At 42.6% G+C, this 14,005-nt stretch overlaps 4 protein-coding genes across 9 annotated transcripts; 2 read left to right on the top strand and 2 right to left on the bottom strand.

Annotated features, from left to right (window-relative positions):
- Positions 1–817: 817 nt before the first annotated feature.
- LOC100826914 (mannose/glucose-specific lectin) lies at positions 818–2,436 on the top strand. Its single transcript, XM_003578712.4, has 4 exons — positions 818–1,174; positions 1,349–1,538; positions 1,640–1,840; positions 1,933–2,436. Exons 1-4 carry the CDS (start codon positions 894–896, stop codon positions 2,170–2,172), a joined length of 912 nt encoding a protein of 303 aa, XP_003578760.1. The 5' UTR covers positions 818–893; the 3' UTR covers positions 2,173–2,436.
- LOC100822893 (NACHT, LRR and PYD domains-containing protein 13) lies at positions 2,327–14,004 on the bottom strand. 6 transcript variants are annotated; one of them, XR_002960178.1, is made up of 17 exons: positions 13,587–13,994; positions 13,219–13,296; positions 12,964–13,092; positions 12,791–12,864; positions 12,498–12,591; positions 12,130–12,172; positions 11,663–11,725; positions 11,020–11,249; positions 10,340–10,460; positions 10,169–10,269; positions 9,935–10,048; positions 9,547–9,717; positions 9,327–9,470; positions 9,100–9,245; positions 8,840–8,991; positions 3,058–3,143; positions 2,327–2,660 (listed from the first exon to the last, which is right to left on the bottom strand). XR_002960178.1 is itself a non-coding variant. In XM_024454842.1 (17 exons), the coding sequence occupies exons 1-15, from the start codon at positions 13,889–13,891 to the stop codon at positions 8,843–8,845; spliced, it is 1,962 nt and encodes a 653-aa protein (XP_024310610.1). In that variant the 5' UTR covers positions 13,892–13,994; the 3' UTR covers positions 2,327–2,660; positions 3,102–3,143; positions 8,840–8,842. The 6 variants fall into 6 exon arrangements, 4 of the variants coding, with proteins under 4 accessions (XP_024310610.1, XP_024310609.1, XP_010238597.1 ...); XM_024454842.1 differs by having other exon boundaries at positions 3,102–3,143; XM_024454841.1 differs by having other exon boundaries at positions 2,524–3,143.
- LOC100826599 (mannose/glucose-specific lectin) lies at positions 5,227–6,712 on the top strand. The gene is made up of 4 exons (XM_003578711.3): positions 5,227–5,590; positions 5,708–5,897; positions 6,044–6,247; positions 6,337–6,712. The coding sequence occupies exons 1-4, from the start codon at positions 5,310–5,312 to the stop codon at positions 6,568–6,570; spliced, it is 909 nt and encodes a 302-aa protein (XP_003578759.1). The 5' UTR covers positions 5,227–5,309; the 3' UTR covers positions 6,571–6,712.
- LOC100823200 (probable calcium-binding protein CML28) lies at positions 6,766–7,623 on the bottom strand. The gene has a single exon (XM_010240294.3). The coding sequence runs from the start codon at positions 7,616–7,618 to the stop codon at positions 7,103–7,105; it is 516 nt and encodes a 171-aa protein (XP_010238596.2). The 5' UTR covers positions 7,619–7,623; the 3' UTR covers positions 6,766–7,102.
- Position 14,005: the final 1 nt, after the last annotated feature.

Genomic DNA, 14,005 nt, shown 5'->3' with positions numbered 1-14,005 from the left:
TTTAAGACAATTAATATGGATCGGAGGGAGTATTTCAATTCACAGCTAATTTCCTTGTGGTCCTATTCCTATTTCAATTCGTAGCAGTTCACATAAGGCTGAATAACAATGGTTTATCGTTTTGTCACTATCCGGTGCATGCAAACTCGTCCTCGCAGTTCACACAAGGCTGAGTACTTCGAACCACCGCCATAACGTCTGTGACAAAACTCAATTATCTTCTCGATATTGTACCTCCCTAGCCTTTATTTCGGACTGCCGTGTGCTGTTGTGACTGAGTTTTCTTCATCGTGATGCACGGGGCTCGGTAGCAAACCCGTGTCCTTCTCCGTTACACACTTGCAATTAATGGTGCCCTTAAATTGCATTAAGAAATAATTTAACGTGCAAGCTTATATACTGAATATATATCCCTTTGTTGTTTACTTTTATTTACATGTAGCACAACCAAGTTTTTTTCGAAATGTATAGTTGTACATTCAGATTCTCAAAACCTTGCTAATTAATCATTGTATAAATTAAATATCAATCCTTATTTTTTTTTCCAGGCAAACAAATTTAATGTTGTCATTTTATTGGGTTAGGGATGGTGAAGATAGGAAGGGATTGAATGAATGATCAAATTAATTGCATTGAGGATGTGATGGAAGACCTAACACATAATTCATTAATTTGCATGTAAAGATATTTAGAAACAAAGGGAAATGCCATAAATCGGCTATTTGTTCCCTTCTGTGTAAGAGCTCAGCACTCGTGATGCACATGCACAGAACACATGCTACTAACTAGCTGGCGTTCTATAAATACATGTTGCAATTAACCTTCCGGATCTCACACACAGCTTCTATATCCCATAAAGCTTTTCAGCGCCTTAAAGCCCACACAGCTGAGCCATGGCCAATTTCCAGATCACTCCCCGCTCTGCACTGGTGGAGGGCAAGGAGCTCAACTTCAGCAACCTGTTCTTGTTCCACACTCCCATTGGATCAAGTCCTAACCAATCAGCCATAACAGAAGCGAACGCAACAACCGGTTTGGGTCGCACAGTCGTCCACAACTGGCTGATCTACGATGGCCCTGGCTCTAATGCCACCCTTGTTGCCCGTGCACAAGGCCTGCATACCTACGCCGGCAACTGGCAGAATTCTTTCAGCATAGTGTTCGAGGTTGAAAGGTACATACATATATAAAGCACATGTATGTCATACAAGACTATATTTGTCAGCTACTCCCTCTGTTTGCAAGAATCTAGGGACGGAGGGAGTAATATGTATGACTTCACATGCTTATTTTTTGTGTTGCCTGATATAACCATATAGAGTATTTTGTATGAACGTGCATAGCACAGGTTTAAAGGGTCGACGCTCCAGGTGATGGGGATATCGGTCGAAGAAGGTGAGTGGGCTATCGTTGGCGGCACGGGACAATTCGCTATGGCGAATGGTGTGATCTACAAAAGGTTTCATGAGCAGAGGAGTGATGGTAACACTATAGAACTCACTGCCCATGGGTTCTGTCCCATGCTGAAAGGGGCACCGGTGAGAGCATGAATATTCACAAAAAACATACATTTTGGCTCTTTTGCCTCCGTTTCTTTCTCAGCTAATGAATACCATAAATTAACTGTTATGCCATGCAGAGCCTTCTCACAAAGCTTGGGCCATGGGGTGGAAATGGAGGGACAGAAGAAGACACCACGGAAGCAGCACCCAAGGGTCTAGAAAGCATCACTGTTTTCAGTGGCGATGTTGTCGATTCAATTGGGTTTTCTTACGTTGATCAGGCTGGCAAGAAGCATACCGCCGGTCCATGGGGAGGTCCCGGAGGAAGTCCTCGCCAGGTTGGTGAATTTCAGTAACCTTTTATCATGCATCTAGTTCATATGTGTATATATACGAACTCAATGAGCGGTCGGTTTTTGGTACATTGCAGATCCAACTTGCCCCGTCTGAATATGTGAAGGAGGTCTCTGGAACATTTGGGGATTACTACGGCGTCAATGTTATAACATCACTTACGTTTGTCACCAGTCTCAAAACGCATGGGCCTTTTGGACAGGAGGATGGAACCCCTTTTACTGTCCCCGTGCAGAAGAATAGCGGCATTGTGGGCTTCCACGCGCGCGGTGGCAAGTTTCTCGATGCAATTGGCGTTTATGTGCGCCCACTCTGAGCCAGCTGCTTGTTTATACTCGGTTAATAAAATAAGACGGGGATCTCTTTTCTTGCAGTTATAGGGATCCTTTGTAGCTGCAGGACTTCTGATTTCCCTCAGCCGTGGTGAATAAAAATCTCAGTTTGAGATTGTTCTGTTGAGAAGAATGATGTTTTCCATCGAATTTTAATACTGTAATCATATATATATGTACTTGTAATCAATCCCTGAGTGATTTTGTGCAAACACACAGTTTTAAATAATATTTACTGGTGTGAAAAATTGCAGGAATTTTAAACACCAGAGATGCTTTTTTGACACGTAAACACGAGAGAAAGTTTCAGAAAGACTGTTATAATAAGAGCAAAATTGAAAAAAAATTCTATTATTGTCCATGGGTAAGAAATAAATACAACACAGCCTCTGAACCGACCGATTCAGCTCACGCGGGAGCCTCAGCCGTCGTCCGATTGCCATACCGGCTCCCGTCCGACACAGGCCAAATCCTGGCCCAGATCAATGTACAGAATGAAGTTCAGGTTAAGGAGTTAGGACTCACCTGAAATAAAAATAAAAAAAGCAAAAATGGGCCGTAGCACAAAGCCAACGGCCCGAAAAGGAAAAGGAGGTTTGGTCAAGCCCACGCTGCTCCTTTCCTTTTCGCAGGCTTCGCTATTTAACGCCCCTCCCCCTAAAAAAATGTTATTTAACGCCCGAGCGTCATTTGTCTGCGTCCTAATCTAAAATATTTCCTCCGTCCCAAATTAAATGACCTGAATTTGTATACATTTTTATATAAATCTACATCATTTATTTTATCAAAGGGAGTAGCTGAAAACCCAAGAAAATCTCTAAAAAGGGTCACAAAAACTCAAAATATAAATAAATCTTCAAATGGATTACCATTGTTTTGAAGGCGAGGATATTCAGTATGTTCCCGACTTTACCTTCATTTGTTTGGAATTTGACCCAAGGGTGAAGATTTCCTCCTTTGATGGAAACAAAAGGTCAAAAGAATTAGCATAAAACGTGGGAAAATCCCAAAATTTAAGGGGGAAAGTTACTAGCATGTGTATAATAAACCAACGACATCAGATTTTATAGGTGGAAAAGGAATTCAAGCATAAAGTTTGGAGATGAAGTTTACCATGGTCATGGTTTATCTCACAGGTCACAGAAATGAGATATACATAGAATAGATAAGTGAGTCCTTTAGGAAATGGAGAAAACATTGCCATCCGTTTCTAAATACTCGTCGTTGTTTTAGTGCAAGACTAAAACAACAACAAGTATTTAGGAACTGAGGGAGTACATGAAAAACCGTTCCTGATCACCAATAGTGAGTACTCCCTTCGTTCCATAATTCTTGTCTCAAATTTGTCCAAAAATGGATGTATCTATTTCTAAAAAACATCTAAATACATGTAATATTTTGACAAAAATTATGAAACGGAGGGAGTAGTATTTTTTAACTCTGTTGGTGAACTGCTTGATGCAGTACATGTCGCAGATGACTCGATGCGTGCACACTGATTTATTTCTTTGCTGACATGTGTTCTGAGATTGAGTGATCCTATTTTGATTCTTAGCAAGGTCCTCGTGACACACAAGGCTGAATAATTTGTCTTTGTAAGACAGCACAATGTGCGAAGATACCTCCCTAACTGACACACAAGGCTGAATGAGTTATTTCCTTCAATCTGAGCTAGTGTGTTGCGTCGAATTTCCTGATCCTCGGGATAAGGCAGTACAAATTAATGAGAAAGAACAATTGTTTTTCTACACCAAAAAATAGACAAGTTAGACTGAGAATTTTGAGTGCATTTACAGTGCGGATAGGTGTGTAATTTGGGCGATTGGGTCCAAGAATAGGCTGTATCCGGTGGTGATGCACGAGCACAACGGTGTCGGGGAGGAAGGCGGTCATCTTATGACAGAGCAGATGAATTATCAGGCCAGAACATTCTAACAATCTAAAATACTAGACTATATATTACCCTTCTCAAGTAAATGGGTAAGTTTTAATTTGCGCCACTGATTATTTGCATGGAAAAACATAAACCGATATTGCACCGACGCGAGCCCCAATTTTTAAACTAGCAAATCTCTAGCGGCGCCTAGAAATGAATATAATCGGGATCTATCTCTTGAAACACGCATAGATGGCAGCACGCGGTGGAGACCAAGAAGCCCTGGAGAAGGAGCCGTTGTAGCTGGCCGGGGTTCAAAACTGAACTGCAGGAGCACGTACCATCTCATACTAGTACTAAATCTTTAATCTTCTCAAGTGGAGTTCCTCTTGCCACCCGAAGCGGAAGGAGGTCAACCCTACGCACCACGAGGCACAATAGCAAACCGTGTCCCTCTAGTTAAGTTAATTACCCCATGTAAACGTGTTCTTCCTTTCAGACTTGCAATGGGTAATGTTCACAAGTACTGTAGTTGCATTACTGGTAATAACGCCATGGAGTATTTAGCGATGCAAAATTTCCAAAACAAGCTTGTCTCGTCAGTGACACGATTTGGCGACACTCAACACAACAGTTTCTCACCTTTACAAATACTGCCCGTTATAGATTTGTTAATACTCTCTTCATCTCATATTAAGTGTCGAAATATTACATGTATCTAGACGCTTTCTAGACATAGATAAATTCATATTTCGACAACTTTGAGACAGTTAATATGGGACAGAGGGAGTACCTGAGACGAGCTTAGCCACTCTCTCTTTTTTCAGAACGTAAACTCATGCGTGTGACTGAGTTTCTTCCAAGAGTTTGTAAAGAAATTAATCGATAATGTTCAGAACTTATCCTCTCTCTTTATATATTTTCAGACACAGTATGATCCACTTGGGCATCGAGATCCACCCTTCCATATAGTACTATATTCTACTGCCACGAGCCCATATCGAGTGTCTACCAAACTAGGAGCTCGATCGTGATGCACATGACCGAATCACACTCCACATGCACACAACACATGGGATGTGTCTACCAAACTGGCTCCCCTTGGGTAGGTAGATATGCAACATTTGGCTAGCTAAAGTTCTATAAATACCCTCTTGGCACCCCTTGCATATCTCACACACAGCTTCTTCTTCTATCTATCCCACACAAAGCCTTCCAGCTCCTTAAGCCTACAACTGACCAACCATGGCCAATTTCCAGATCACCCCCCGCTCTACACCCATGGAGGTCAATGAGTTCAAAATCAGTGGCCTGTTCATGTACCACACTCCCATTGGACCAAACCCCAACCAATCGGCGACAATAGAAGCGCACGCGACGACCGGCTTGGGCTCGACAGTCGTCCACAACTGGACGGTGTTCGACGGCCCTGGCCCTAACGCAACCCTTGTTGCCCGTGCTCAAGGCGAGCATGTCTACGCCGGCAACTGGCAGAACAGTTTCAGCATACTGTTTGAGAATGAAAAGTGCGTGTACATACACTTACTGCTTTTTTCTTAGACTAACAGATGAGTAGATCGATTAATTAAGACTTGTGCATTCTGTATATCATTATGTGCTGATTATCGCTGAACTTGACGCAGTTACAAGGGGTCAACGATCCAGGTGATGGGGATATCGGTGGAACAAGGCGAGTGGGCTATCGTCGGCGGGACGGGAAAGTTCGCCATGGCGACCGGCGTGATCTACAAAAAGTTCCATGAGCAAAGGAGCCATGGCAACATCATAGAGATCACTCTCCATGGATTCTGTCCCTTGCTGAAAGCGTCGACGGTGAGAGCAATATCATTCAACATACTACTTTCTTAGCTAATGAACATAGAAAAACCATACACCGTCTTCTCTGTTTACTCTAGAAGATAGAAAACACCGCATAAATTCATATGGTCTATAATTTTACATGCCATATATGCATCCAGAGCGTTGTGAAGAAGCTTGGGCCATGGGGTGGAAATGGAGGGGACGAGAAAGACGTCAAGGTCAATGAGACGCCCAAGCGTCTGGTGAGCATCACGGTTCGCGGTGGCGCGGCTATTGACTCGATCGCCTACTCTTACATCGACCAGGCTGACCAGCCGCGCAACGCCGGTCCATGGGGAGGTCAAGGAGGAAATATTTACAAGGTTGGTGGTGCATTTTTAACAAGGATATACATGTATATATACATATATACTCACTCAATGAGTGGCTTTAATTTTGTTGCATTGCGCAGGTCGATCTCGGCCCTAACGAGTTCGTGAAGCAAGTCTCTGGGACAATCGGCAATTTCAACGGGGCCAATGTGATAACATCGCTCAAGTTTGAGACCAATGTGAAGACGCACGGGCCGTTCGGGACGGAGAGCGGAGCCCCTCTTGACATCCCGCCGAGCAAAGGCAAAGTTGTGGGCTTCCATATCAAGGGTGGGGTGTTCCTCGATGCCATTGGCATTTACGAGGAGCAATAGGCAACTTTTGCCCGTTTCACTCTCAGCGTGTGCTTAATTATGCGATGAATAAATCTAAGACAAAGGTGTTGATCCTTTCTTCCTGCAATATGGGTCGGTCCTGATGAATAAAAGGTTCAGTTTGAGATTGCTTTTCTTATTATGAATGATGTTTCCATCAGTTTTCCAAATATGTGCATGTGTACAAAGTGCTTGTATGGAGGAAATGCATGGCACTTGCTCCTGTTGTAGTTTTGGAACAAAGAGACACAAAGTCAGTTATCAAACAAACAATTAACACGGACACCACTACAAATTAAGGCCTCCCTTGTCTACCCTACAAATTAAAGACGTTCTGAATCCGACCCAAACCCCCACACCCCAAAACAGATGACAACATAGACCAAAGCAGCCTTAAATTACTCAATCTACACCGTGTTTCAAAAGGAATGAACCATTTCATGCATGTAATCCACAATGCATGATTGCCATGTTGAAGGTCAATTATCTACAACGTCGGCCGATCCCGCCCACCTTTTTCCCGCCACCGTCCTCATCCTCGGATCGCGGAAAAGCCACCGCCACGCATCATCTGCTTGAACTCCTTGAAATCGACACGGCCATCACCGTCGGCATCGACCTTGCTAATCATCTGGCGGCATTCCTCCGGGGTGCGGCCCTGCTTGAGTCCGAGGCTGGACAGCACGGACCGCAGCTCCTCGACGGTGATGTAGCCGTCGCCATTCCTGTCGAAGACATCAAAGGCCTCCCGCAAGCCGTCCTCCTCGTCGCCCTTGTCGTCACCCTCACCCTCGGCGAGGATCGAGCGGTAGAGCGAGCTGAACTCCTCAACATCAACACAGCCGTCGCCATTTGTGTCGATCTTTTCCATGGTGACGTCGAGCTCGTCTTCAGGGATGTAGATCCCGAGGTTCTTGAACGACTCACCCAGCTCCTTCTTGGTGATCTGCCCGTCACCATTCTTGTCGAACATCTGGAACACCTTCCTTAGCTCCGACTCGTCCATGCTTTTGCTCAGGCTCTCGCTATGGCTCCTCTCTATTTGCATGCTCGCCCTTGAAACCAAATGTGATATCAGGGGGGGCGGTTGCTTGGAATGGCATGGGCAAAGTTGTTGGTGATCAGTTTTGTTCTTGGGGATGGAACAGATTGTGCGGTGTGGAGGGAATGATGGTGCATGTTTGCCGTTGTAGCGAGAGGACACATGGGGAATTAAGGTTTGACTGCCTATCTTTGTCACGTCTTGGACTACATGGAAAATTACAATTTCATGGTTCATGGATCTTTTTAGCATCTAATTGGCCATATATAGGTAATTCTCCATGTCGCGTGGCATGAGCAATTTAGGAGCAGACTAGTTTATTTTAGGAGTACGAACCTAGATCCTTTATTAGGGACATATGGGCATCTCTCCCTCCGTCACTCAGACAAGTGAAGTCATTACACGGCAAATATGATGTTTCTATGCTACCTATGGCTAGTACTGGAATTTCACAAATTTCAGTTGAGATTATAGAGCTGTTTGGAACACCAGAATTTCTAAATGATTTCACATAACTTTTCCAAGAGCAATAGAGCCTTACCACCTTGACTACATCAAGATGAGTACAATTTAGGAGATAATCGCATCATCGACAGCAGTGAGCAAGTATTATCAATGGAAAATATATTAAATCAACAAAGTAACTTGTTCGATGCACTAACATTAGTATTGGATTTCCTATGTGAATAAGGAGGTTAAGTATGAATTGTTTCACTTTCGTCAATCATTGAACTTGACACCGACTGAAGATAGTCCTCATCCTCATTTGTCGGTCCTCATTTGCCGATGAGAGCTGCCGTATAGGAATTATCAAGCACTAAGCATGACCATCACGAGTCAATTCAACTACACATCCCAGCAGAGCACAGCTACATACATCCCATGTCCAGAAGACTTCATGCCACTAGCTGATAACGCAGACAAAGCAACCACAGAACAAACAAAGATGTTTATCTAGGGTCTGATAGGTTTGATGCCCCAAGTATCCCTAAAAGGTAACGGTTTGTTTGCTGACAATTGGCAAGCCTCCTTAGGGCAGTGACTGGTTTGCTAACAAGATGCAATTGGCATTGTCAAGTTTTTGGAGCCAAACCAATTGAAGGCCAAAGTGTTAGTCATGCCACTTCTTCTCAAGGAAAAATGGGTCATCAAACAAATCAGGCCCCTGGTTCCATCTCAGAGACTAGAACAGCATAGGCGACTAGCAGTACAAGAAGTGCCACTTACAGGTTATGGGTCAGCATCATAGGTAGCGCAGGCACCTGGCTGTGATGGAACAACCAGGATTGGCTCTCCGTGCTTCTTGAATTCAGAGGCTGCAGGAAAGATAGCACTTGACAAATGCACATTGCCCATCAGGTCCAGTCGCACCAAGTTACCTAACAAAAATAAACCGTAGTTTATTGACTTATATGTTCAGTACATGTCCATTCAGGTATATCTTAAACATAGTTAAAGAGAATAAAAGGAATCACTGTGTTTCTTACATGTCGTTTGCTTCAATGCGTTACAAATTACTTCCAAAGATTCAGGGGGTAAAAGGTTAGATCCTGCATTGACTGAGACAAGGTTTGGCGCTTGCAGTATCAGTCTGGAAATAAAGTGTGCAGTTCTGATCCCACCGCGGTTCTTACTGCAAAAATAACATAAAGTGGCTAAGGCAAGAGGCACATCAAGCACGCATCATCGTCACAAAAGCAATGTGTATTTCTACCTGATGTTGATGTGGGAGAGGTGTACTTCCCTTGGCAATGCTTCCTCAAGTATTTGGAAGCCTAGTGGCCCTAGGCCGATGTCTTCAACATTTAGCTCCCTTACATGAGAGCCCAAGAATTTCACTAATGCAGCTGCCACAGAACTGCAAATTCATGTCAGTTCAAGTTGTGACCAAAACGAAACACAAGAGAAAATCTGCACATTGAGAACAGATGTACCTCCCGAGATAATTATCTGCAATAGACAGCATATCAAGTGGTCTATTCACAGATGTGAGGCACTCAAGCAGTTTAGTCACACCAATACTTGACAGATCACAGTTCTCTGCTCGCAATCTCCAAAGCAGATTCTCCTTTTGAAGAGCCCGTTCAAAGAAATGAATAAGAAACCTGCAAAAAAAATATGTAACTCCTGGGTGCTGACTGCCACAACATAAAAAGTCTACAAAAGGAAACCATCTTGAAGTTGAATCAGAGACATGAGAACTAGTATGCACTCATGATGCATGGAAATCTAAAGGAACTGAAGAAAAACACAAACAGTAATATAATTCTACTATCTACAATCAGCAGTGTACACTTTATCTTGGGTAATGTTGATGACTACCTGATACCCTCATCAGTGATTGGATTGTCACTTATATCTAGACTTCTCAAATTAGACATCTTCGCTATGATATTGCATAGATCCTCCATGTCGCCCTTCTGCAAATTGTTTCCCCTGATATGACAAGGAATCAAGGATTAAAACAATGTTTAAAATACAGAGGTCATGCCAACTACATAAAGGAAGGTTTCTAATTAGCCGACTAGGCGGGTGACGCAAAGGAAAAGGTAATACCTTAGCTTCAGAACAGTCAAAGAACTCAAGGATGTATTTGATTCGAGTTCTGATGAGAAACTTGTACAACTTCTGTCTACAGTGGAAAGCCAGCCTGCAATCTATAAGAGATTAATTATTTCCAGTCAAAGAAGATTTGAGAAGTATAAAAAGGTTCGCCTGTCAACCCACATCGTTTTCTGATATGTCAAGTGTTTGTAAACCGCAAGAAGATTTGAGGAGAGTATGAATAATAATTTTAGCAAACGATGGCTGCATCTTAGCATCATTAAGTGACAGCAACTGCAGTGACCTGAACAATAGCAAGGACAAAACACACCGTTTAGTATTTCACATACCAATAACATATTCACAGGAGTGGATAACTACTGTACAGATGTTACTCCCCAAAAAAAGGGGTGTGCAACCAATTTGTTGCATATAGCCTTATACTAATCTAAAATCCCAACAGACCAAATGGCCACAGAAATAGGCATGGAATTAGAGGGTTGAATGCAAGACTATTTTTCTCTTGTCCTGAGAGAGAGAGAGAGAGAGTATTTACTTCAATAATTACATGATAAATAAGCTAAGAAAAAGAATACAGGACTGATACTTGAATGGGATCTCTAATTTTCGAGGTTTGGAAGTTTGTCATATTAAACTGAACTACATGTTTTCACCCTAAATTAGATTAACTGGACAAAAATAACTGGGCATCTAATTAGAGTGCCATTGTATAGAGTTATACAGATGGAAGAACCATTGCCATACAAAGAATTATGAAGAAACAGAAGTTTGGAATTTTCTGGCTATTACCTAACATTTGTTTCGAATGAAACCAAGGACAAATAAAAGGTCATGCAACTTACTTTGCATGTGACAGAAAATTTAGTAGACCGGCAGAGATGGTTGAAGGATTGCTTTCACACACACGTGATGATTTAATGCTAAGGCGCTGGATCTCATGGTTTTGGGATCCCTGTTGGCAAAGACTACTGCAAATTTTATCCATGACTACAGGATAAAGCTGGCAGTGGATGAATTCAAGAGACACCAGCGTCTTTGCATGGCAGCTAAGAAGCAGGCATACACCATTAACCTGCCAGTGCAAATTGAAGAAAGACTTAACACATTGGAATGACTCAATTGCTATCAGGTAACAAACAAAGCAAAGCACACCATGGGGCACCATGCAGAGAAGGATATTAAAAGTATAAATGCAAAGCTTATCTTCCCCATAACTTGATTTTTTCCAATAAATTTATTTTTGAAATGCTTCTAAATTCTAACTGTGTTGACTTAATGTTGACCGGTTCTCTCATGATACAGAGATATATACTCCTTCTGATCCATAACAAGTGTCTTGGATTTATGGGACATAGAAAAAATAGCTATTGAAACATAATGTTTCCTTTAACTGAGTTGCAGCAAATTCTCATCGGGCTCTACATTTTTTTACTAATAAAGCTATTCTATACAACAACAAATGTAATCACACCAGTATAATATTACCTCCGCCTCTGATATGATCCTTATGAACACCAAGGTTTCTAGCCTGCTATGTTGCAACATACTCTGAAAAATGAAGGATTTCCAACAGTCAAATTATAATTGTCTTAAGTCTAACTTTTACATAAAGGATTCACAGTATTCACATGTCATATGTATGAAAAAAAAAAATATATATATAACATGAAGGACAAAAAATATTCTGGAATTTGAGTGTATGCTGTATGGATGATGGAGAAATGCACACATGACAAAATAATGGTAACAGAAATGCACAATCAAAACAACCCACAGTACGAACTTAGATAGTCATAAAAAGTGGAAACCAAATAAAAAGGTACTCCCTCCTTCCATAATTCTTGTCTCAAATTTGCCTAAAAATGGATGTATCTATTTCTAGAAAGCGTCTAGATACATGTAATATTTCGACAAGAATTATGGAACGGAGGGAATACTTCTTTAGCACTTACACAAATTTCAACCGTGCAAAGCACATTTTGAAGTCTCAAGCGCCTGAAAATGAGAAAAATTATTGCAACGGTAAGAATTAAGAAAATCTAATTTGTACATGTAGATCCATGTTGAATCAAACTGAACTAGATCCATGTTGAATCAAACTGAGAAACTTAACATTGCATAACCAGATCTTTTTTGACCGCATAGAGTTTTCAACGATATGTGAATGTGACAGTTTCTTTACAAGGATACTAATCGATCTCACAAGGTCATCAACTGTTATTTGAATAATAATCACTAACACCAGGCAGTTCTCCATCAAAAGGTTAAATTTTGAGTTAAAGATGACCTGGTTATGAATAACAATGTCATATGATCGCACCTCACATAGTATCCAAGTCTGGTGCAATGATATGATAATCTTGAGTACTGCTGAGATATGTCCGCGCTGAGGTAAACAGAACTCATGATTTTAGCTGCATATATCATTGTTAGAGTTGAAAGTAATTCAATCACTACTGCACATGCTGCTACAACTAATGGCATGCATAACATGAAGCTGTTCTTCTTGGGTAGGAAATGAACTTATGTTGGTTGTTGTTTACCGAAATAAGTAAATAACCAAACAATGTCAACGATAACAAACAATGAATGAGACGTCCTGGATATGTTCACCTGAGATAATTAGCTCATCAATACTCCCACGAAAAGAAGGGAGCAACGCAGCCTCAGCAGCTTCATCCAGGCACCTGTGGAAGGGTACAAAGAAGAAGACATTGACCAAGTCAATCCAGAATGAATTACTTAATTTTAAAGTTAAACTCAGCTGCAATTGTTTGATTACGCACTCCTGCAAATGCTTTTCCCAGTACTGTTGCTGCCAATCAACAGTAACAAAATTTGCTTGTCCAGTACAATCATCAAGGGGCCAGCGACATTTGAACAATGCCTGCCAAGTGGTGTTGAAGTCTTCACACCTGGAATCAACAGCACGTATGTTGGACATTTAAACAGTATTCTGTTAGCCGATGTCTTTTGAACATACAGGAATAGCTAATAGAAATGTGACAAGTGACTTCTTGGTGAGCGTTGATGAGTGTAACCTTGAGCGTTTTATCCCACGTCGGTTGCCGCCGTCAAGCCCTCCAAACCGAACAGTAGTTGATGCAGAAGAGCAGCACCTGGGATGAATAAATTAGGTACGTACAGTGATTAGTTCCTTTTTCAAATTGTAAAGAGGAGTAGAACACAACGTAGGTCCTCAAAACTATGATGAGCGGTTAAGTGTGTCCTTGAACTACAGATCTGCATTTACAGACCTACATACAAACTTCTTGAGCACAAACTGCACAATCGTCTCTCATACTGGACTCAGTGAGACCTCTCAGTCCTCTTCTTATCTGATGGCACTCCTACATACAGAAGATGATGGACAGGATAGGGAACGAGAGGATAAGAGTAAGATATATACCGAGCATGGGCGGCGTCATGGAGCGACTCGAGAGCGAAGGGCGAGAGACGAGGCGCCAGCTGGTGGAGAAGCTCCCAGGGCAGTGCTTCCGCAACCTGCTCCGGCGTCAGGTGGCCACTCTCCTCTTCCTCTTCCTGCTCCTCGGCGAGGCCATCGAAATGCTCACCGCCGCGCCCACCAGATCGACCCGCGCCTGCTGCATCGGCGGCGAGATGGGCCGCGACCGCCTGCAAGCATAGCGACAGCAAACTGGGCGGTTTGGCCGCCGCCGCCGCGGAGTTCGTGCCGCCCGCCGGCATCTCCATCCCCTGCCTCTGCCTGTCCGGCTCTGACTCACAAATTGGAGCGTAACTGGAGCTTCCTTCCTACAGAAATTGGGCAGGGCAGCCGGCGGCGGCGGCGGCGATGAGGGCTGGATT

Source organism: Brachypodium distachyon, chromosome 4 (assembly GCF_000005505.3).
Source record: "Brachypodium distachyon strain Bd21 chromosome 4, Brachypodium_distachyon_v3.0, whole genome shotgun sequence".
NCBI classification, from domain to species: Eukaryota; Viridiplantae; Streptophyta; class Magnoliopsida; order Poales; family Poaceae; genus Brachypodium; species Brachypodium distachyon.
The sequence above is the reverse complement of the archived record's forward strand: the minus strand, read 5'-3'. Positions and strand labels throughout refer to the sequence as shown.